The 24,550-nt window shown below is 44.4% G+C and overlaps 1 protein-coding gene across 3 annotated transcripts in view; it reads left to right on the top strand.

The window, feature by feature from the left end:
* ABCC4 (ATP binding cassette subfamily C member 4) overlaps positions 1 to 24,550 on the top strand; it is a 287,148-nt gene that overhangs the window by 33,002 nt on the left and 229,596 nt on the right. For all 3 annotated transcript variants that reach the window (XM_032151108.3, XM_058438015.1, XM_032151110.2), the window contains exons 2-3: positions 23,012 to 23,122; positions 23,670 to 23,790. In XM_032151108.3, the coding sequence (XP_032006999.1) occupies positions 23,012 to 23,122; positions 23,670 to 23,790 (232 nt within the window). The remainder of the gene's footprint in view (positions 1 to 23,011; positions 23,123 to 23,669; positions 23,791 to 24,550) is intronic.

The following is a 24,550-nucleotide window of genomic DNA, read 5'->3' as shown; positions in this document are numbered from 1 at the left end:
GTGTTAACCAGGATAGTCTCTATCTCCTGACCTTATAATCGTCTCGCCTCGGCCTCCCAAAGTGCTGGGATTATAGGCGTGAGCCACCGTGCCTGGCCCATTTGGCCACCATCTATGAGGCATCTGAAAGAAGAGAAACTCATGGGTGGTGGCTCTGCCTGTAGCTTCCCTACTCAGTGTGGTTTGCACACAGTAGCATTGCCATCATCTGGGGCTGGGGAGAAACACAGGGTCTCATGCTCCATCCCAGACTTAGTATCAGAATCTCTGCTAGATCTCATGCATGGGCCCTGGCCAGCCCTCTGTTGTGTGCTTGGTTGACGCTAGGCTGCTGCTGGTAGACCTCCTTTTCTCTTCTGTGCCACAGGGTCTCACCAAACTGCAAAGGAGCTGGGTAATAGAGTCAAACCCTCTGCCAGGAATGATGGGAGAAGGAAGGGTCAGACCCGCAAATGGGCCAAGGAATGGATTAGGTGAGCTAAGCTGTGGTTGTAGTTCAGCAGTCACTGTTACGCCCACCTTTTCTTATTCCTTTCCTATTTGTTTTTCTTTTCTTTTTCCACAGCCTGGTAATGTGGAATATTTACTTTTCTTAAATCACTGTATTAAAAGATGAAAAAAGTCATTTTTTCTCTTCCCCTTCCCACAGTCATTGTTGATTAGAGAAAATGCTAACAAAATATATTAATTTCATTTCCAACCACAGATAACACCAATATTAATAGTTGGGTGACTGTCCCTCTTCTCGTGGAGAAAACCCAATGCCTATCAAATGCCCAATGCCTAAGAGCTATACAAATGTGGATTTTCTGGTCGTCTTCCTCCCTCCCTTCCTTTATCCTCTCTTATGACAGAAAATTATAAACATGTACAAAAGTAGAGGGAACAGTAATGAACCCCTGAATACCAGTCTGTCAACAATGGTCAGTTCCCAGCCAATCTTAACCCTCCTTCTACTCATTTCCTGCCCTAGAAGTGTTACTTTTTTTTGGCACATCTGATGAGTGAAGTGAAGAATGGTATTTCATTGCTCTGTTTTTCTTTTCTCTTTTCTTTTCTTTTCTTGCAAAACCCCACTCTGTCACCATGCATTTGTTATGTGATTTTCAGATGTATCTGTAGGAAATGGTCAGTATATGATTATATATACACTGTTAAGTTATCCATTGAAATCACATTGTGTACCTTCTTACTACATTTTTTAACCTTTATGTTATAAAGCAGATACAGAATATTATACAAACAAATGTGTAACGTGGATAATAAATTATAAGGTTAACATCCTGGTAAGTAGCAACCAGATCAAGAAATAAGATTTTGCTGGTCCCTGTTCTGTGTCCTGTCTCAATTCCAGGCTCCTCCCTTCCCTCAGAAAGAACTGAAAGTCAACTTCAAACTCTTTGTGGTCTATATTACTTTTAAATCTTGATCAATGTTGTGTGTGTGTGTGTGTGTGTGTGTGTGTGTGTGTGTATATATATATTTTGTTTTTGAGTTGGAGTCTCGCTGTGTCACCCAGGCTGGAGTGCAGTGGCGCAGTCTCGGCTCACTGCAGCCTCCGCCTCCTGTGTTCAAGCAGTCCTCCTGCCTCAGCCACCAGACTAGCAGGTCAGCTGCTTGTGCTGCTGACAGGTTGTAGGCTCTGTATTTGGAAGATTTAGGTATGGCAAATCAGGGTGGCCCAGCCCACCCTGACTTCTAGTCAACCAGCTACAAATTCTATGCTTCCCATTACCCCCTTGGGTTCAATAATCTGCTAGAATGACTCACAGAACTCAGGAAAGTGCTACACTTACAATTACAGTTTTACTACAGCAAATGGATGCCAATTGGAACCAAAGGGAGAGTCCCAAATACAAAGCTTTCTTGTCCCATCCCCAGGGAATTGAGACCTGTCACTTCCTAGTCTATTAGTGAAGGGGTGGCCTTCCCCTCCACACCTGTGGGTGTTTCTCATCGGGTGGAACGAGAGACTGAGAAAAGAAAGAGACACAGAGACGAAGTATAGAGAAAGAAAAGTGGGCCCAGGGGACCAGCGCTCAGAATACGGAGGACCCATGCCAGGACCCACACCCCTGGCACCTGTCTCTGAGTTCCCTCAGTATTTATTGATCATTATCTCTCAGAGAGGGGAATGTGGCAGGACAATAGGGTAATAGTGGGGAGAGGGTCAGCAGGAAAACATGTGAACAAATGTCTCTGTGTCATAAACAAGGTTAAGAAAAAGGTGCTGTGCCTTGATGTGCACATACATAAACATCTCAATGCATTCAACAGCAGTATTGCCACCAGCATGTCTCACCTCCAGCCCTAAGGTGGTTTTCTCCTATCTCAGTAGATGGAATATACAATCGGGTTTTACACAGGTTTTACACTGAGACGTTCCATTGCCAAGGCAGCAGCAGGAGACAGATGCCTTCCTCTTATCTCAACTGCAAAGAGGCCTTCCTCTTTTACTAATCCTCCTCAGCACAGACCGTTTAGGGTGTTGGGCTGGGGGACGGTCAGGTCTTTCCCTTCCCACGAGGCCATATTCCAGACTATCACATGGGGAGAAACCTTGAACAATACCTGGCTCTCCTAGGCAGAGGTCCCTGCGGCCTTCGCACTGTTTTGTGTCCCTGGGTACTTGAGATTAGGGAGTGGTGATGACTTTTAACAAGCATGCTGCCTTCAAGCGTTTTTTAACAAAGCACATCCTGCATAGCCCTAAATCCATTAAACCTTGTGTCAACACAGCACATGTCTCTGCGAGCACAGGGTTGGGGGTAGGGTTACAGATTAACAGCAAAAAGGCAGAAGAATTTTTCTTAGTGCAGAACAAGATGGAGTCTCTTATGTCTACTTCTTTCTACACAGACACAGTAACAGTCTGATCTCTCTTTCTTCTCCCCACATATTAGTGTGTGACAATGCCCAGAGTATTGCCAGCCAGGAAATCTCATCTAGGTTTTGGTGTCTGGAGTTTTTACTGGAGCTTCATTACATCAGCACGATTGATGGGCTCATTGGCCATGGGACTGATCTCAGTCTCCAGTACTCCCTACCCTGGAGGTTGGGCAATAGCAGTTGTCTCTGAGCCTACCCCTCTCATCACAGGATTGGTCTTTGTGATATGCACAGCCCCCATCCTGAGTCATTTGTTAGCGTCAGCTGCTAGGGACCCACTATGTTATATTATGTCCCTGATAATTTATATTAGTGTAAACCATCAGGGACCACACTTCTATTACTTGGAGCATTCCAAGGATTTAGAGGAACCAGGGATAAAACACAGACAAATTCTTTATTATATGACTTCCTTCCCTTCCATTCCTTACTCTTCATTTCTCTGGCCCTGTTGACTTTGACCACGCAGCCCGTTGTCACCATGCCTGTAGAGCTTTGCAGAAGACAAGTCAGGGGAGCTGGTGTATTAGTCCATTTTCACACTGCTGATAAAGACATACCCGAGACTGGGCAATTTATGAAAGAAAGAGGTTTAATGGACAGTTCCATGTGGCTGGGGAGGCCTCACAATCCTGGCAGAAGGGAAAGGCACATTTCACATAGTGGCAGACAAGAGAACTTGTGTAGGGAAACTCCACTTTATAAAACCAGCAGATCTCGTGAGACCTATTCGCTATCATGGGAATAGCATGGGAAAGACCTGCCTCCATGATTCAGTTGCTTCCCACCAGGGCCCTCCCACAACACGTGGGAATTGTGGGAGCTACAGTTCAAGATGAGATTTGATGGCCAGGTGCGATGGCTCATGCCTGTAGTCCCAGCACTTTGGGAGGCCGAGGTGGGCGGATCACTTGAGGTCAAGAGTTTGAGACCAGCCTGTCCAACATAACATGGTGAAACCCCATCTCTACTAAAAATACAAAACAAATTAGCTGGACGTGGTGGCAGGTGCCTGTAATCCCAGCTACTTGGGAGGCTGAGGCAGGAGAATCACTTGAACCCGGGAGATGGAGGTTGCAGTGAGCTGAGATGGCACCACTGCATTCCGGCCTGGGCGACAGAGCGTAACTCTGTCTCAAAAAAAAAACAAAAGATTTGAGTGGGGACATAGCCAAACCATATCAGCTGGTAATGCAGTGCACAGAAATAGGAGAGAGCCCGGGGACCAATGCTACCCAGGCACCTCGCCAAAGGGATAATGCCTCACTTACTAATGGGGGAAGATGGTCTGGCTGGCTCCCGAGAGCCTGTCACTTGTTGGTGCGAGGGCTCTGAACTCTGCCGTCTGGACTAGTCTCAGCCCTGTCACATGCAAACTGCATGCCCCAGGACAGCTACATGTCTGCCATGTGCCTAAGTTTTCCCATCCATAGGGAATGGTGATAACAGCTCTGTATCAGTTTGCTGAGGCTGCCATAACAAATTCCTACACACTTGGTGGTTTAAGACAATAGAAATTTATTCTCTTACAGTTCAGGAGGCCAGAAGGTAAAAAATCCAGGCTTTGTTCCCTTGATATGGTGGGGACAATATTCCTTGCCTCTTCCAGCTTCTGGTGGCTGCCGGCTGTCCTTAGTGTCCTTGGCTTGTGGCTGCATCACTTGAGTCTCTACCTGTGTTTACATCTCCTTCTCTTCTCTTCTGTCTGTCCCAGGTCTCCCCCGCCTCTTTCTTGGAAGGACACTTGCCATTGGATTTAGGACCCACTTGGATAATCCAGGATGATGTCTTCACTCCAACATCCTCAGTTTAATTCCATGTGCAAATACCCTTTTCCCAAATAACATTCAATTCTTTACCAGGAAAGGTAATAGTCACAGGTACTGGGGGTCAGGACTTGGGCATATCTTTTTGGGGCCACCATTAAACCCCCTTCAGGAGCCTACTTCACAGGATTGTGAGGATTGCGTTAAAATGCTTGAACCAGTGCCTGGCACACACTAAGTGCTGTTAGTGCTGGTGACTGGGGGGGGACAGATACAGCCCGATCTTTTGTGTAATCTTGGCCCCTTATTTCCCCCCATTTTAGTCTTTCCCCCTTCACAGTTATCTAAGTCTGCCTTGGGTAAGCATATTTAATTTTCATGCTAAGACATTTTTTCAATCTGTACAGAAGCCGTGTACCTGCCTCTCCTTCAGAGCTGGGATTTTTTTCATTTTGCTGGCTGTGAGCACACACACGCCCACAGGTGCCTAAGCCTCTTGTATGTGTGTTTTGAACTGTGTCCTCTGAGTTATGTGACTAGGTGCATGCTCTCCTCTTAGCGTGGGTCTCCTTCCCCTCTGAGCACTTCACAATGTTAGGCATTTGTCTGTGATAGCAGCTGTTCAGTAATTTCCTACTTGCTCAAGTTCCTGGACTCAAGCAATCCTCGAGCCTCAGCCTCCCAAAGTGTTGGGATTATAGGCATGAGCCACTGTGCCCGGCTAATTTCATGTTTTACCTTGGTAACCTTTTATTTTTATACTTTTAATCTTTTTTTTTTTCTTATTGTGTCATGCTTTTAAACCAGTACTCTGGAGTTTTAATCGTCTTCGAAATACTTTAATGTCTGGTAGTGTCTTTTAACTTTTTATTTTGAAATAATTCAACCTGACAAAAAAGTTGCAGGGGTGGTGCATACATACCACTCCTGTATACCCTTCATCCAGATTCCCTCATGTTAGTTTCTACCATAGTTGTCAATGTCTCTTTCTCTGTTTATATTATTCCTTTGTTATCTGAACTACTGGAAAGTGGATTGTAGTCCGGACGTGGTTGTTCCCACCTGTCATCTTAGCACTTCGGGAGGCTGAGGCGAGTGGATCACCTGAGGTCAGGAGTTCGAGACCAGCCTGGCCAACATGGTGAAACCTGTCTCTACTAAAAATACAAAAAAAATTAGCCAGGTGTGGTGGTATGCGCCTGTAATCCCAGCTACTCGGGAGGCTGAGGCAGGAGAATCGCTTGAACCCAGGAAGCGGAAGTTGCAGTGAGCTGAGATCACACCACTTCACTCCAGTCTGAGAGAAAAAGCAAAACTCTGTCTCAAAAAAAAAAAAAAAGTGGATTGTAGACATATGAGGCCCCTTACACCTAAATATTTTAGTGCATGTTTCTTAAATAAAAAGGCACTTTCCATCATAGTTATAGAACACCCAACAAAATTCGGAAATTTATCTTCAAACTCCATAACCAGTTTCCCTATATTAATTTTTTGGGCCCAAGATCCTGTAATGTATTTAGTGCTCATATTTTTTTTAGTATCCTTCAGTCTCGAACACTTCTGCAGTCTTTTCTTGTCTCTCATGTCCTTGATAGTTTGAAAAATATTCAGGTCATCACATTCTAGAATATTCTTCAAAGACACAAAAAAATGTGATGTGACCTCATAGCAGAAATACCATAAAAATAAATACAGTGTCCTCAGTGCATCATATCCAGAGGCACACAGTGGTGATGGTAACTGTTATCACTCCATTAAGTTCGTGTCTGCCAGGTTTCCCTGTTCTAAAGTTGATTATGCAATACTTTATGTTTTTAAGTAGGTGTTTTATGGGGAGATAATTGGAGGCTATGAAAATATCTTGCTTCCCATGAAACTTTTACCCACTGATTTTAGCAACCATGGATGGCTTTTCAATAACTGAATCACTTATTACTGTGGAAGTTGCCAAATGACGATTTTTTTTTCTGATTCTATTGTTAATTCTGTTCTTAATTGGTTGGCATTCTATAGTAAGAAATATTCTGTTTCCCCCATTTATTTGTAGCACTATGGACTTATGAATAATTTTATTTGTTGGGTTTGAATCCATTACACGTATGATTTATTTTGGTGCTCAGATTGTCCCAGGTTTGGCCAGTGGGAGCTCCTATGTCCTTTGGACATGTTGTCGGGATTCTTTGAACATTTCCTTACTTTTGTGGCACAAAAAGATGGTTCAGACATGTCTTGTACTTCTTCTGCCCTTGTCTTGGGTTCAGCCATTTCTCAAAAGAGCCTCTGCATTAAAAAAAAATTACATATTCTTTTTAATAAGTGGATACTATATTTAGAAAGAGTGCTGGGCATTATGCATTTTTTTTTGTTGTTTTTTTGTTTTTTTTTTTTGAGACAGAGTCTCTGTTACCCAGGCTGGAGTGCAGTGGCACGATCTCGGCTCACTGTAACCTCTGCTTCCTGGGTTCAAGTGATTCTCCTGCCTCAGTCTCCCAAGTAGCTAAGTTTACAGGTGCATGCCACCATGCCTGGCTAATTTTTGTATTTTTAATAGAGATGGGGTTTCACCATGTTGGCCAGGCTGGTCTTGAACTCCTGACCTCAGGTGATTCACCCACCTTGGCCTCCCAAAGTTTTGGGATTACAGGCGTGAGCCACCGTGCCTGGCCTAGGCATATTTATTGTTACGAGATCTCATTGCTTCTAGGCACTCTAAGCAGACAAAGCTAGAATGTATTTGCATACACAGATCAACACATATTATTTATATATTTGTGTGTATGTGTATATATATACACACACATATACATATACAGTTGGTTCTTGTTACTAGTGGAGCTCTAAAAGTCTCCACAAACACAGGACTAGTGAACACTGAACCATTGCTTCCAGGCAAAATACAGAGTTAGGTTCCTATGCACCTTTGGTCACATTTTTGTCAGCCATTTAATATATAACCTTGTTTTATGCATGTGTCTGCTTAGAGACACCTTTTTAAATGTATAGTTAATTCATTAACCTTGAATTAACAGCCAGCAGCACTATAGTTCATGCCTGAAGGAAGCTTCTATAACACACGTTTTTTCTGTAGGGCACATGACCCCCCTTGCGCTTCGATGCACTAGACTGCAATTGAGCATGATGCTTGGGGCGACTTTAGACAGCGAAGTCACCCACAAAAATCCCCAAAATGTGAAGAACATGGTACTGAACAGCCCACAAGGACAGTTGTTTCTACTAAGAGCAGGAATAAGAAGGCAGAGTGTCGGCTGGGCGTGGTAGCTCACACCTGTAAACCCAGCACTTTGGGAGGCCAACGTGGCTGGATTGCTTGAGGTCAGGAGTTCGAGACCAGCCTGGCCAACATGGTGAAACCTCATCTCTACTAAAAATACAAAAAATTAGCCGGGCATGGTGGCATGTGCCTGTAATCCTAGCTACTCAGGAGGCTGAAGCAGGAGAATCGCTTGAACCCAGGAAGCGGAAGCGGAGGTTGCGGTGAGTCGAGATCGCACCACTGCACTCCAGCCTGGGCAACAGAGTGAGACTCTGTCTTGGGAAAAAAAAGAAAAAAAAAAGTCTAAGTGTTATTTCGTTTGACTTCAGCTGGGAGCATGCATGTTGGGTGACTCAAATATTTTGCTGCTCTGTGCATGTCCGTGAAGGACTGCAAGACACCTGGAGGACTGATTTTTGGGGTTACAATTTAGCAAGTAGGCAAACTCGTAAATACAGGATTTGTCACTAAGGAGTATCAGTGTATATTGATTTCTCTATCTTTATTTAGGTATCTATTTATATAGATCTGTATTAGGAAACAAATTAGGTAGACTTCACACCAGTGCTTCAAATCACAGTTCAAAATCTCATGCTTTGTTCTGGTTCTCCCTCTTTCCGTATTTGTAAATTCATCCTTCATTAGTGAGATACTTGACCCCTGCTGTCCTCAACACGGTGACTTCTTTGCTCAGTCCTCTTGTTTGTCACCAGGGCCCCAGCCACGTGGGCCATCTCCTTGCAGAGAGTGTTCCTCTGACCCAGGCTGCTGCTTGTGAACTTGCTGAGAGCTGCCCCCTAGGCATGTTGCCCTAGGCTGGCCTCCCAACCTAGTGGATACTTTTGATCATTGTTCACTGTAACCTCAAGCCCCTGGGCTCAAGCATTCCTCCTACCTCAGCCTCCAGAGTGGCTAGAACTACAGGTGTGTGCCACTGTGCCCAACCAATTAAAATTTTTTTTTGTGTGTGGAGATAAGGTCTCACTATGTTGCCCAGGCTGGTCTCGAACATTTGGGCTCAAGAGATCCCGCTGCCTCAGCCTCCCAAAGCATTGGTATTATAGGCATGAGCCACCATGCCTGGCTTGAAGTTAATTTCTTATTAACATTTTCAGTATCATTAGAATATAGTAATGCAGTAGATTTTTGACTGTTTATTGGTATTGTACATTTTGCACCTCTAATGTGCTAGCTTACTGTCTTCAGTCAATGTAGGATTGGAGTTCTAATTGTGTAAAACTCTCTGTATATAAGGTTTGTTACTTTTGTTTATGTTTTTTCTTCTTCAATAGCCATGTCACCATTAATACTAGTAAATGGATGAGCCATTCCTTTCCAATATCTTATTTTAATGACAATGAATTTAAGATATGTTTTGCGGATAAGAAGAGCTGCTCATAGATACAGCTTTTTATGTTACTGCTATGCTAGTTCTAGGTAATTTCTTTTTTTTGATATGGAGTCTTGTTCTGTCGCCCAGGCTGGAGTGCAGTGGTGTGATTTTGGCTCACTGCAACATCTGCCTCTTGGGTTCAAGTGATTCTTCCGCCTTAGCTTCCTGAGTAGCTGGGATTACAGGTGCGCACCACCACACCCAGCTAATTTTTGTATTTTTGATAGAGATGGGGTTTTGCCATTTTGGTCAAGGCTGGTCTTGAACTCCTGACCTCAGGTGATCTGACCCCGGCCTCCCAAAGTGCTGGGATTGCAGGCATGAGCCACCGGGCCTGGGAATTCTAGGTAATTTCAGAGTGAAAAATTTGATTTAGAGTTGCTTCTTCCTTTTCTATGAAATAGGACATTTACAAAATTGTTTTTGAAAGGATGACTTGGGTTGTGATGTTTTTCTTGTTTTGAGATCCTAGAGTAAATTAGAAATAGAATGTGGAATTTTAAACTGACTTCTTGTGCATCTGCTTATTTTTGTGGTAGGGTCACAGAGTTACGACCAAGCAGGGGAGGTGAGATTTGTGCAGACTGGGGATATTGGGAGGGTGAAGGGATCTAGTTTGCTTGAATAAAAGGATGTGACTCACTGTATTGGTGACGTTTCTTTCAAATTCAATTCCTAACTGGTTTCCTTGCTTTCCACAGTTCATCATGTACAAAGTAGCTTAAAAACAATCATGATTTCCCTGTTATCTTTAGGATAAAGCCCAACTTTCTGAGTTTAGAACACAAGACCTTTGATTACCCCATTATCACCCCAGACCCCATGCAGGATTTTCTCTGCTGTCTCCACGCAATAAGTCTTGGCTGTGTGGCTCCATTTTTCTGGAAAATTTGTCCCTTCTTCCTCCTTTGTCTTCTCGGTAAACTCCAAATTCTTTCCCCAAAGTTTGCTCAAACTTTGTCCCTTTCTCCAAACCCTCTCCAACTTCCCGGGTGCCTGCCTATACCCTCTTTCTTCTCTCTGCCATACAGATGGTTCCCAGACATGGCTGATTACCAGGATGTGCTGGGTGAGGGGAGCTTTTTAAGAACCACCACTTGGATTTCATCTTGGCTTGTTCTGATTCAGTCATTTGGGATGGGGTTCTAGGTGTCTGTGGGTTTTTGTTTTAAAATTCCCCAGGCATAATTGGGTAACATATTGAAGTTTACTGAAAAACAAAACAAGAAACTCCCCAGTGAAACTCCCCAAGCTGAGGTAGGGATTTTGCTAATGAGCCAGGGTTGGGTTGGGAGTATTGGCGTGTATGTCAGACAAGTGCTTCCCATTTGGTGTGTCAAAGCAAGCTGTATGGCAGGTTCTCAAACCGGAACCTGCATCCGCATCACCTGGAGAACATCAGAAGATACAGATTGCAGGGCCCCACTCTCAGCGTTCTTGATTCATAGACCTGGAGTGGGTCCTGAGAATTTGCATTTCTAACTCTTCAGGGGATTCTGGTGCTGCTGGTCCAGAGATCACACTTTGAGAACCTCTGCTGTACAGAAGATGAGTCTCGTGAGCTGGGATGTTGATCCCTTAGAAAGCCCAGAAGTAGAGTCTGTGCATAGCCCACATGTGTCCCATCTTTTTTTTTTTTTTTTAATTTTTTTATTTCCCACACTACACAGATGTAACATGTCCCATCTTACTGTAATTCTTTATTAACATAGATGCCTTGAACTCTTGGAGTGGAACTGAACCAATGGATTTACTAATGGGTTTATATCATTTGCTAACGTGGCTAAAAGACTGCTGTCATTGTCTTGCGACTTCTGTCTGGGGCCAACATTTGATGTAAGATTCTATAGCCTGTCCAGAAAGGCTATAAAAGACCTTAGTGTAGTGGTTCTGATCCATGTGATTTTGCCACCCTGACAATGCCTCAGATAATTTTAGTTGTCAGGACTTGGGAGGGAGATGCTGTTGGCTTCTTGAGGGTGGAGTCCAGGGATGCTGTTAACCATCCTACAGGGCACGGGCCGGCACCCCCAACAAAGAGTTATTCAGCTCCAAATGCCAGTAGTGCCAAGGCTGAGAAACCTTGCCTTAGGAGAAGGCGTTTCTTTTTTTCTTTCTTTTTTTTTTTTGAGATGGAGTTTCACTCTTGTTGCCCAGGCTGGAGTGCAATGGCGTGATCTCAGCTCACCACAACCTCCACTTCCCTGGTTCAAGCGATTCTCCTGCGTCAACCTTCCGAGTAGCTGGGATTACAGGCATGTGCCACCATGCCCGGCTAATTTTGTATTTTTAGTAGAGACAGGATTTCTCCATGTTCGTCAGGCTGGTCTCGAACTCCTGACCTCAGGTGATCCACCCGCCTCAGCCTCCCAAAGTGCCGGGATTACAGGTGTGAGCCACCATGCCCAGCTGGACGAAGGCGTTTCTAATGAGGTAGAGTGGGTCTTCCTGTGAGATCTGTCATTGTGTCTCCCTGCACCCAGCTCCTGCTCTCCAGAGTCCCTGACTCTGAGCAGCCTACCTCCCTCTCCACCCTGCCCCAGTGCAGCCCCCAGGCCGGGCCCAGGAGCCTCCTGCAGCCAGGGCTGGCAGACTCTTCAAGGAAAACTAACCAATGATTAATAATTTGCCACACCTGAAAGTACTTTAAAATGCATTATTCTTTCAATAATAAATGACTTATTGAGTGAGGCTAGAGCATCTGTTCAATCATTTACTGACCTCAAGTGACCTGCACATTCCCCTTCTCCTGCAGGCGCTTAAAGAGGGTTGCTGGGCCCCAGATGTGGGTGTTCTCTGCTGCTGCTCCTCAGCCTGGGTGGAGAGTCACTCACTCTTTCACCCCACAGTTTTGAGTGGCTCGCCTGGTCCCTGGCCCAGTGAACACCATAAAAAAATCCTGCCCTCAGAAAGCTTTTGTTCTAGAGGGGAAAGTGACAAAGTAATTAAGTGCATTATTTTTTATCTACACAGATTGTAGTAAATGGGTAAAGAAAGTGAGAATGGGGATGTAAATGATCGACAGTGAGGGTATGTTTGTTTTTTTGTACACAAGGGTAGGACTTTCTGGGGATTGAGACCTGCAGGAGAGAAGATCTAACCGTAGGAGAAGATGGGGAAAAGCATTTGCTCGCAGGCAAGGGGACAGGCAAACAGGAGTGTGGGAGACTGTCAGAAATACATCAGGCCAGGGTGGCCGGAACACTGAATGAATGGGACCCAATCAAGCACAGCACCCCACCGTGAGTTTCATTGTTTTTCTACTGCAGGAGAGCAGCATGGCGTGATATTTTTAAGAATCCACTCTGGCTTTTCTATTGAAAGATCACAGGGAAACCAAGGGTGAACGTGGGTAGGCCAGCTAGCAGGCTGTTGGGGTCCTGAAAATTCATGGCGCCTTGGGCCACAGTGATGGAGGCAAAGGTGTAGAGAGAAAGGGTTCTTGTTGGGACAAATGGGATCTGGTTCTTGTTGGGACGAATGCACCTGGAAAGGCAGGTTGGCGCTCCTGCAGGCATGTGTGGGCTCACATAGGCGAGGCTTATGTGTGGGGCATGGCTGTGCGCTGAGTGACATGACACATGTCTTAAAGACACTCATGTTTATTTCCCAGGGACAGATAAACTTTGAGCAATCTGGGAAAGCATCAAGATAACTGACTAAATTCTATCAGTTGTTTAGCTTTGAGAAGTGTTAATTACACGTTCACATGCATGTAATTTAGCTTCCAGAGCAATTCTTTGACCCCAGTGAAGCACAGTTGACCCTTGAACAACAAGGGTTTGAACTGCAAGAGTCCACTTATTTACAGATTTTCTTTTTTCTTTCTTTCTTTTTTTTTTTTTTGAGATGAAGTCTCACTCTGTTGCCCAGGGAGGAGTGCAATGGCATGATCTTGGCTCACTGCAACCTCCACCTCCTGGGTTCAAGCGATTGTCCTGTCTCAGCCTCCTGAGTAGCTGGGATGTGCACCGCCACGTCCGGCTAATTTTTCTGTATTTTTATAGAGACAGGGTTTCACCATGTTGGCCAGGCTGGTCTTGAACTCCTGACCCTAAGTGATCCACCCGCCTCGGCCTCCCAAAGTGCTGAGATTACAGGCGTGAGCTGCACCCGGCCTGCGTGCAGATTTTCTTCAGCCTCTTCCACCTCTGAGACAGCAAGGCCAATCCCTCCTCTTCCTCTTCCTCTTTATCCTACTCAATGTGAAGATGATGAGGATGAAAACCTTTGATGATCCACTTCCATGTGTATCTTCTCCTCAATGATTTTCCACAATGATTGTCTTAATGGCAGTTTCCTTTCTCTAGCTTACTTTATTGTAAGAATGTAGTATATAATACATACAGCATACAAAATATGTGTTCATCAACTAGTAATAGCCAGCAGTAGGCTATTACTAGTTAAGGTTTTGGGGAGTCAAAAATTATATGTGGTTTTTTGGTTGCACAGGGGGTTGGCACCCCAATCCCTGCATTGTTCAAGGATCAATTGTATATTATTCTCTGTGCTTCTTGGTGCACAAATTTAAATGAGTAGCTTCAGATGCTCTCTTTATTAAGCAGTCTTATTCCTTAGTCTGGCAAGTGGTTATTTGAGCTTGGAAGCAAGAGAGAGCTATGTCATCTCTTATGAGAGATGAAGTTTAATCGTTTGGAAGAAAGCGCTTGATTTGAATAGGCACTAATGTCCAGATTTTTTTTTCTTTTTCTTTTTTTTTCTTTTTTCTTTTTGAGACAGGGTCTCACTCTGTCATCCAGGCTGGAGTGCAATGACATGATCACGGCTCACTGCAGCCTTGACTTCCTGGGCTCAGGTGATTCTCTCATCTCAGCTTCCTGAGTAGCTGGGACTACAGGTGCATGCCACCACGCCTGGCCAGTTTTTTGTATGTTTTTTCGAGACAGGGTTTTGCCATGTTGTCCAGGCTGGTCTCAAACTACTGGGCTCCAGCAAATCTTCTTGCCTCAGCCTCCCAAGGTGTTGGGATTACAGGCGTGAGCCACAGTCCCCGGCCAATGGCCTGATTTTCAGAGGAGAGTCAACATCATACACTGATGGGCTCAGAAGGATCTTGGCAACAATGAGCTCTGCATCTAGTAGGTGGCCACGCGGGCCTTGCTGACTATATAGTATGGCATCTCTGGCTAGTCGTCAGATCCTTAACTTGCTAGTTGCAATGAACAATGCTTTCATCTCCTTATGAGTCAGCCGCATAACTTGGGCTGCAGAAATAATTAATATCCTACTCACCTAGCCGGGCATGATGGCACGCACCTCTAGTCTCAGCTATATGAGAGGGTTGCTTGAGCCCAGGAGTTTCAGGTTACAATGAGCTATGATTATGCCGCTGCACCCCAGCCTGAGTGACAAAGTGAGACCCTGTCTCTTAAAAAAAAAAATCTTACTCGCATTTCTTCATTTTATTCTGTTACTAAATTGTGTACAAATATGCCAAGTGCGTCTTTTTTTAGGAAGAAGACTAGGATGCCTAATCATGCACAATGGCTGTAGATGCTTGGTACTGGTTGTCGTGTGGGAAAGTGCTGGGAAGATGGGATTATAAAATGAGGGCCCTGTGAAGAAGTGAAAGGCATGGATTAGCTGGTGGGAGAACAGGGAGACAAGAAGGCTGTGGATGAACCAGAGAAGGCTTCGAAGCTCCGTAGTAGGAAATCTCTGAGGTGCCTACGGCACGGAAGGACCCATGTTGAACCCAGAGTGCAGGTGTGGAGGGGGGTTGGGGGACCCGGAAGAGAGGTGGACAGGGTCCACATTGCCCGTTGCTTAGGTTGGCATAGAAAGAACAGGTAGTAGAGTGAAGCGGGAAGGGATGAGAAAATGGGCTTTGAGCATGTTTTAGGAAGGGAGGAACCTGAGTTTAATTTACTTGGCCATGCGCCGAGATAAGCTGGATTGGGACCATGCTGAGAACACCTGTGGTGTGGGTGCTCCACCCTCACGCGAGATCCATTCCAGCGATGCCTGTGCCTGGTGAGCGTTGAACTTTAGGGCATGGAGAATGGCTATTTCGGACTGCAGAGAATGGGAGGAGATTGAAGAAATCAGGTGTGTCGGGCTCCCCTTGGAGCCAGGCCATGGGAAACTTTGTAAGGACAGAGGCCCTGGTGAACTTTGGACGGATTTTGTTTTCTTTTGGGCATTCAGGTTTTGGGGTCTGAGCAGAAGCTGGAGCATTACACGAGAAGTGTGCTGGCGGTGGGCTACACCATTGCTTCCTCCCTAGCACTCAGTCACCTACTTATGAGAAAATGCACATTCGCACCGGTGTGTGTCCTCTTTCTGAAACCCATTTGCAGAATCCAGGCCTTTAGGAAACTTTTGCTATTGCAGACTTATTTATATCTGTAAATTATTTAATATTTATATTTGTAACTGAGAAGTTGATACCATGGACTCGTAATGGATTTTGGAGTTTAAATATGTTAAAATAGGTAATTTTTAGAGGATGTGTTCATTCATGTGACAAATCTGGGTGATTCTATATGCCCAGCATGTTCTAGGTGTGGGCGGCTTAGCAACAACACAGAAAAACCCCATCCTTGTGGAGCCTAGATGCTTCCGGGGGAAAACATGATTTCAAAAAAAGTGAAATATAATAGCCCTTCTAATGTTGACAGGTGCTGAGTAGGAAATTTAAGCTTGGGCAGGGGCAGAGGGTGAGCCTCATAGGGTCAGTGTGACTGTTTCTGGATATACTTTGCAGGTTGAAATAATAGGACTTGGATGGCTTAGATGTGTCCTATCAAAGAGTGACAAAGTAGGGATTGCCTGCAGGGTCACCTGAAGGTTTTCTTTTTTTTGGAAAATCTGGGCAAGGGGAAAGATGTGATGGCTGATAACTGAAAGGGAGAAGCCTGGGAGGAGCAGAATTTTTTTGTGGGATGTTAAGGTGTTCGGTTTGGGCATTATTTAGTTTGATATGCTTATCAGACACCCAAGAGGAGGAGGTGTTGAATCAGCAGTTGGTTATGAGTCAGGAGTATTGTATGTGCCCTTAGGTACTAGCCATGTTTTTTTTTTTTTTTTTTTTTTAAGTAAAATTATGACCATCAGTTCAGAAAACTATTTTATATATATAAAGAGGTTGAAAGCTTATTAAGACTAGATTTAGAAAAAACATATAATACTCTGAGAAATTCTGTGTGTAATGTCAGGTAGAAACTAAAGTGTTACCCAGTTCTGTTTATAAAACCCCCTTTAGGCCAGGCGCAGTGGCTCATGCCTATAATCCCAACACTTTGGGAGGCCAAGGTGGGAGGATTACTTGAGGCCAGGAGTTCGAGACCAGCCTGGGCAATATAGCGAGACTCTATCTTTACAAAAATATACTTAAAAAAAATAGCTGGGCATGGTGGCATGTGCCTTGTTATCCCAGCTACTTGGGAGGTTGAGGTGAGAGGACCACTTGAGCCTGGGAGGTTGAGGCTGTAGTGAGGTATGATTGCGCCACTGCACTCCAGCCTGGGTGACAGAGTGAGACCCTGTCTCAAAAAAAAGAGAAAAATCCACTTTATACAAAAATTTGCATGAGGGTATTGCCCACATGTGAAGGAACACTTAACCATCCATGTATTATATTTATATGGAGACTTGTCTCTGAAGATGGATTTTGGAGTTTATATTAAATTTGTTTTTTTTTTTTTTTTGATGGGGCCTCGCTCTGTCGCCCAGGCTGGAGTGCAGTGTGCAGTCTCGGCTCACTGCAACCTCCACCTCCTGGGTTTAAGCGATTCTCCTACCTCAGCCTCCTGAGTAGCTGGGATTACGGGTGTCCTCCACCATGCCTGGCTAATTTTTGTATTTTTAGTAGAGACGGGGTTTCACCATGTTGGCCAGGCTGGTCTCGAACTCCTGACCTCAAGTAATCCACCTGCCTTGGCCTCCCAAAGTGCTGGGATTACAGGCATGAGCCATCATGCCAGGCCAAATTTGGGGATTTTTGGAGGATGTGCTCATTCATGTGACAAATATAGGTGCCTTCTATGTGCCCAGCATGTTCTAGGTGACGATGGCTTAGCAGCAAACAACGCAGAAAAACCCAGATGCTCTGGGGGGAATACATGATTTTGAAAAAAAGTGAAATGCAATAGCCTTTCAAATGGTGACAGACACTACAGAGAAAATTTAAGTGTGGGTAAAGGCAGAGGGTGAGCCCCATGGGAGGGTCAGTGTGCAAAATGGAAACTCAGCATCATTTCTTCAATGGAGCTGTTTTGGAGAAAGCCTGGGGCAGGCATGGTTGGCGGTGCACTAACCTTTCTATCGTGGAGGTGTGGGGAGGGGAGAGGCATTCTCAGGTGTTTTCCTTAGAAACACAGGAAGGTGAGGAAGAACAGTGGAAACTGAATGAGGAACAAAAGGCATTCAGATTTAAAGATACCAAGATTAGAAGTTTAGAGTCTAGGGTGGTCACCAGACAGCAGATACTGTTTAAAAATAAGTGTTGAATTCCTGGCACCAGAATTCTAGTCCTTTACTATTTTGTGGCTTCCAAATAGAGAAAGTTCATGGAAGGAAGCATTAAGGCCATCTAGTTTAAGTCCTGCGTATCTATTTCACTCTCTTTATAGATGTACAGTAGTCCCCCCATTCCGAGGAGGCAGGGGAACTACCCTCATCCAAGACCCTCACCTCAGTGGCTGCCTAAAGCCGTGGATAGTGCTGAACCCTAGTGGTTTTTTTTTCCTACTTACACATATCTTTGTTGGTTTGTTTGTTTTGTTTTTGAGACAGTCTCGCTCTGTCACCTAGGCTGGAGTGCAAAGGTGCGATCTCGGCTCACTGCAACTTCTGCCTCCCAGTTTCAAGCAATTTTCCTGCCTCAGCCTCCCAAGTTAGCTGGGATCACAGGTGCCTGCCACCACACCCGGTAATTTTTGTATTTTAGTAGAGATGGGTTTTCACCATGCTGGCCAGTCTGGTTTTGAACTGCTGACCTCAGGCGATCCACCTGCCTCGGCCTCCCAAAGTGCTAGGATTACAGGTGTGAGCCACCACACCTGGCCCTACTTACACATATCTATGGTAAAGTTTAATTTATAAATTGAGCACAGTAAGAGATTAACAATGATAATAAAATAGAATAATTACAACAATATACTCTTCACCATTTCATCGATAGAAGGTTCACTCTTAAACCAGATCTCAGCAACCTCAGCATACAATTTTTTTCCCTTTTCTTATTGGCTTGAGAACTTTAACCTATTCACATAAAGGAAGGCTTTGCAGCTTCTCCTTGGCATATCCAAGTGGCTAGCATCCTTGTACTTGCTCTTTGGGGGCATTATTAAGTAAAATAAGGGTGACTTGAACAGCAGTATTGTGATGCCATGACAATAGATCTGAGCGCCCAGGGTGGCTACTAAGTGACTAAAGGTGGGTGACGTCTGCAGCGTGGAAATGCTGGACAGAGGGAGGATTCCCATCCTGGGTGGGTTTGTGGGAGATTTCATCATGCTACTCTGAATAGTATGCAATTTAAGCCTTAGGAATTATTTCTGGAATTTCCCATTTAATCTTTTCAGTCAACCATGGGTAACAACCTGTGGAAAGCGAAACTGTGGATATGGGGGGATGGCTGTATAGCATCGAGAGACACAAGCGAACTCCTTCAGTGGGCTGCCACAGGGGCTTTAATTCAACCTGCCCCTAGCCTTCCTTGTTCTCTAAACTCTTGGCTTAGCTCACAGCTTTGACCTTCTTCATGGGTCTGAGCACAAACCTGCCTTCTGACTTACCTCCTGGATCCCGTGATTCCAGGCCCAAGTTCAGAAGGTATACAGCAGAGAGGACCTTCCCTCCCTAGTCTCTTCTTTTAGTATTGTTTATTTCTAATAAAAGTGGGGGAAACTTTTCTTCTTTGATAGACTATAATTTTAGGGTTATGCAAATGCATAATCCATTGAGAAAGGTTTTATTAGGCTTGGTTTCTGAAGAATATAAAATATTGAACTTGTCCATTAAAGACAGAACAATCTTGATTCAATGAGTATCAAGTAATGAAATAATATTTTAGTTCCATCTTGGCCAGTTGTTACAAAAAGGTCAGGAAAGAGGAGGAGAAGAGAAATAGAAAGGGCCTTCAGGGAATTAAGGAGGCAGAGAGGGCTAAAAGAGAGCTGAAAGGGAAAAAAAGGAGAGAGGGAAAGAGAAAGTGAGGGGATTTACCAAAGATAAGTTAGCTTTTATTTCCTCCTTTACTTGTGGATATGGGGAACATGAAGCTCATAGAAACTGAAGACTCTGATCAGGGTCACAGAGACAGGGAGCTGGGACCTGTGTTTTCCCCCTTATACCACGTTAAGAAACCACTATTGGCCAAGCTTGGTGGCTCATGCCTGTAATCCCAGAATTTTGGGAGGCCAAAGTGGGAGGATCGCTTGAGCCCAGGAGTTCGATACCAGCCTGGGCAACATAGAGAGACCTGGTCTCTATCAAAAATAAAAATATTAGCCAGGCACAGTGGCATGTTGCCTGTACTCCTAGCTACTTGGGCGATAGAGGCGGGAGGATTGCTTGAGTTCAGAAGTTTGAGGCTGCTGAGCTCTGATCTGATCTGAGTGAGCTCTGATCGCTCCACTGCACTCCATCCAGCCTGGGCAACAGAGTGAGACTCCATCTCAAAAAAAAAAAAAAAAAAAAAAAAAAAAAAAAAAAAAAAAAAAAAAAAAAAAAAAAAAAAAAAAAAAAGAAAAAAAAAAAGAAACCAGTATTCAGAACTTTTCAAATCCTTGGGGGAGAAAACAACAAAAACTAAATAAAACTAAATGCCACCACCACCACCAATAAATGACAAAACTCTCTACTAACCCTTGTCTAAGACTTCTGCTTGCTGGAAATGATGCTGGGGGTTGTGGTCCTGGGGTGGAGAATGTCTCCTGTATCGCTGAAGCTGATGGCTTCCTGTGTTTGGCAGTGAGCACGACTATGCCATATTGAGTTTGTATGGAATTTTACCCCAGATCATTGCTCAAGGTACTCTACCCATCTGTCCTCTTCAATAATACAATCATTCCTTCCTTCCGTAACTGTTTATTGAGTATCTATCACATACCAGGCATAATGGGGATTCCAAATAACATGGGAGTAGTCATTGCCCTGAAAGTGTTGTACTCCTAGTAGGACAGTTAGGAGGGAAGCGATGCTGTTCTACTAAGTTTTGTGGGAGACAAGGGGGAGAAGAGACTAAGTCTGAGGAGAGAAGGGCCACTGGGGCAGAACTGGGTGGAGGAATGGCTCATTTGGCAATGGTCTGGAATCGTTGACTAGACCCCCTCAGGGATACATTGGTAATAAGGAGCCGATTGACTTAGATTTCCGTGTATAAAGTCCTTACATAGATGGTTGAAGATAATTTAGTCTCTTGTCAAAGTTGACTTTTGTCATCAGGCAGAAGCCTTTAGCTCTTGCTGGTACCCACATCTTTCAGCCCAGCTTTTTGAGATCTGGGCAATGAGAGGGAGTAGGAGGGTCCTTGTTAAGTCTTCACTGATTTGTGTCATCCTCTAATAGAAGCTTTGGGTCTCTTCTGATTGCAGATACTTTAACTCAACAGTGGCATCCCTCCTTGTTAATATTTCTAAATATTATGCAGTTAACTGTTCAGCCTGTGGAACAGAGTTACCATTCTCACTTTCCTTAATTTTTTAACTTCCTGGAGCCAGTTTTATTCTCTGATTAAAAAAAACTCTTTAGTCCAAAAAGACACCAGTGAATTTTACTTAGAAGTCCTTGCTGAAATATACTGTATGAGGTTCTGCTGGAAGGGAGGTCTCGGGCATGCAGAAGTCATCTCAGGCATGTCTGGGAAACCCACCTAAGTTGAAGTTGGACTGGTTAGGTTACAGTCTTCTGGACACATTTTGGAGGAGGTGAGGAGAAAGAGGTGAGTTGATGAGTTCTTCTTGCCATTGGGTTAATTAGAATTGCTAGTTTGGATCAGCAGGAGGTTTCCGGAATCCTGAACGTAACTGCAATGTGTGCTCCAATCTTACAGGGCATTGAAAGCCCACCATTTCACTGCAGGCAGAAGCCACCAGGCAGTGGGTTCCCCATGGGAAGGGCTTCCTAGATTAGACAATCCCCATATTAAAACATGCCTATTAAAGGTGACACATGGCCAGACAAGACAGCCAAGATGAAAGAAGTTGGTGTAATTGAGTAATTGCATCTATCAAAGTTATTAGAGGTTTCCTAATGGGGCACAAATATGTTTCTTCTTTTTTTTTTAGACAAAGCCTTGCTGTTCTGCTCAGGCTGCAGCCTTAACCTCCGGAGCTCAGTCCATCCTCCCACCTCAGCCTCTGGAATAGCTGGGATCACAGGCTCACACCAGTACATCCGGCTACATTTTAATTATTATTTATATTTTTTATTGTTTTGAGATAGTCTCACTCTGTTGCCCAGGCTGGAGTGCAGTGGCATCGATCTTAGCTCACTGCAACCTCTGCCTCCCAGGCTCAAGTGATTCTTGTGCCTTAACTTCCTGAGTAGCTGGGATTATAGGCATGTTTCATCACACCTCGCTAATTTTTATATTTTCTTAGTAGAGATGGGGTTTTGCCGGGCTGGTCTGGAGCTTCTGGCCTCAAGTGATCCGCCTACCTCAGCCACCTAAAGTGCTGGGGTTACAGGCATGAGCCACTGCCTAGACTTTTTCCTTATAAGTTTTTAGTAGAGGTGGGCATCTCACTATGTTGTGTAGGCTGGTCTCAAACTCCTGGGCTCAAGCCATTCTCCCTCCTCAGCCTCCCAAAGCTCTGGAGTTACAGGTGTGAGTCACTATGCCTGGTACATGTTAATTATTATCAATCATTTAGTGATTAGTGATGTTAATTATTATCATTTAAATGATTCCTAATGGATGACCATTTTGATTTTTCTATTTTTTTTTTTAGTAAAAAAGAATCTCAAAATATTTGAATAAGTTCTTTCTGTCCTTTGCAAGATTGCTATTTTTCCTTTCATAACTGATAAATAATTTGTACCTAGATAATTTTGAATTATGTAAATGTCCCATCAAACTTTCACTGACTGGTTTTAGCTTCCATTGAAAATGTTTTCTAACCTCATCATTCTTTATCTGAGAGCTTTTTCCTTCTTCCCCCATTTATGTCTCAGTAAGGATTCGTGGATTCTTTTGTTATTCAGTGGGTTAGTATTCATTGCTGTCATGATTTATTTGGATGCTTCCATTATCACAGACTTGTCTGGTGGGACCCCGTCAAGCTGGGTCCTCTGTTCTTTGGGCCCATCCTCTTGATTCCTTGAATGTTTCCTTATCTTATGGTATCTTATGGCCCATCTTGTACTTTTTCTGCCCCAGCCTTTGAATCAGCTATTTCTTCAAGAAGCCCTGGTTCCTTTTAGATAATAATGGTTTTGGAAACCAAGATCTGGGCAACAGCATGCTCTCAGTTACTGGTGTGTCATTGCTTCTGGGGCCTGTCTTTGGATAGAGCTAGGGACTGTGTGTGTGTGCGTGTGTGTGTGTGTACTGCGCACATGTTAATTTTTCTCTGTCTAGCTCTATATATTCATATCTCTCTGTCTATATATAGCTGTATGTATTTTAAAGGTAAGTTTAAGCAATACCCATGGAGGTAGGAGTCTACTTAAACACGGATGTGTAATTCTGGATATATGTCTCTTTTCTCTTGTTAACAGGTGGCTCAATCCCTTGTTTAAAATTGGCCATAAACGGAGATTAGAGGAAGATGATATGTATTCAGTGCTGCCGGAAGACCGCTCACAGCACCTTGGAGAGGAGTTGCAAGGGTAAGTGGGAGGCAGTAAAGTGGGCATTAAGGAAGCGTGGGTGTCTGTGTGTGGGGAGTGGGTTTTACCTTCCTGGGTCCCATCTGGAGCCTCTGTTTACCCTTAAGGTGAATATGTGTCCCCTTCCTCAGGCTGCCCCTAGGCTCAGCCAACCATGGTGGCCTGGGGGAAACTCCTGTTTCCTGTGCCTCCGTAGGGGTTGGGGGAGCCAGCACCTAAGGCCCGAGATGCCTGAGGTCTGTCCCTGGAGGTGGAAGTGTTGTGGCTGGAGGAGGTTGTCTGGCTTATCTGTGCTACTGATGGGGCTTCAATCCAGTAAAGCTTGGCAGTAACTTGTTTCCCCAGACTTCCCCTCAAGGCCTGTTTTTCTGATGCTACAGATTCTATACCACACATAACCTTCAGGAGTCCTGGGAGCAATTAGCAGCATTTATGAGATAGTCACAAAATGCCCTGTCTTAAATGCATAACTGTCACTCTGCCACCTCCCCTGTTTTATATTGTGGCAGGGTTCACTCTTATTTACGAAGCTTTTTCCTCATTGTAGGTTCTGGGATAAAGAAGTTTTAAGAGCTGAGAATGACGCACAGAAGCCTTCTTTAACAAGAGCAATCATAAAGTGTTACTGGAAATCTTATTTAGTTTTGGGAATTTTTACGTTAATTGAGGTAAAAGCTTTTACATACCATGAATTGTTTTTCAAGACACATTCAGTAAACATGCTCGCCATTGACTGGTGCTGTAATGGATGGGGGAACAGAAGGGAGAAGTGGCCAGATGGGGTCTGAAGGTATTTTAAGATCTAAGGATTAAACATGTCTAGGAAGCATTAGGTAGATAGTTCAGTGAGCGTATTTATCCGGGTGAATACTTAAGTGACTGAAGTTCAAGGTCATTATTGTTTTTCTTGTAACCAATTAAAATGCAGTGTCATGGAAGAAGAGTATTTTATTCAAAATGGTAGGACAATGTTGATGCTCAGTAAATGTTTTAAATGCTAAGAGTCACTCCTGGTCAAAAGAGGATCCTACAGCCTGGAGGAATGCGTGCCCTGTGGTTTAGAGGAAGTGATTTTGGATGGGAGCCCAGAATAATGTAAGACATTTTACAGGTGCTCAACAAATAACTGTTCACCAAGCCAAATCTGATAAATGCTCTCCTGGAGAGGTATTGTCACCTCTCCCCTCTCAGGGAAACGGAGCTGAGGGCCTTGCACCTGGGCTGGCGGTGGTGCCCCAGAGGCTGGAGCTGGCTGAAGACCCAAGAGCTACCCCCTCCCAGTGGGCCCAGGTGCTGGGAGCCAAAATCCCCTCTGGGAAGAAGGTCCGAGGACTGTGCACCCCAGGGGATTCATCACACCCATCCTGTGTGTCTTCCTTGTTGTGGGCGTAGATTGCTGGTTGGAAGGTAGAGTCTTGGTGCCTGGCC

The sequence above is a fragment of the Hylobates moloch genome, unplaced genomic scaffold, assembly GCF_009828535.3.
Source record: "Hylobates moloch isolate HMO894 unplaced genomic scaffold, HMol_V3 SCAFFOLD_4, whole genome shotgun sequence".
In the NCBI taxonomy this organism is placed as follows: domain Eukaryota; kingdom Metazoa; phylum Chordata; class Mammalia; order Primates; family Hylobatidae; genus Hylobates; species Hylobates moloch.
The sequence above is the reverse complement of the archived record's forward strand: the minus strand, read 5'-3'. Positions and strand labels throughout refer to the sequence as shown.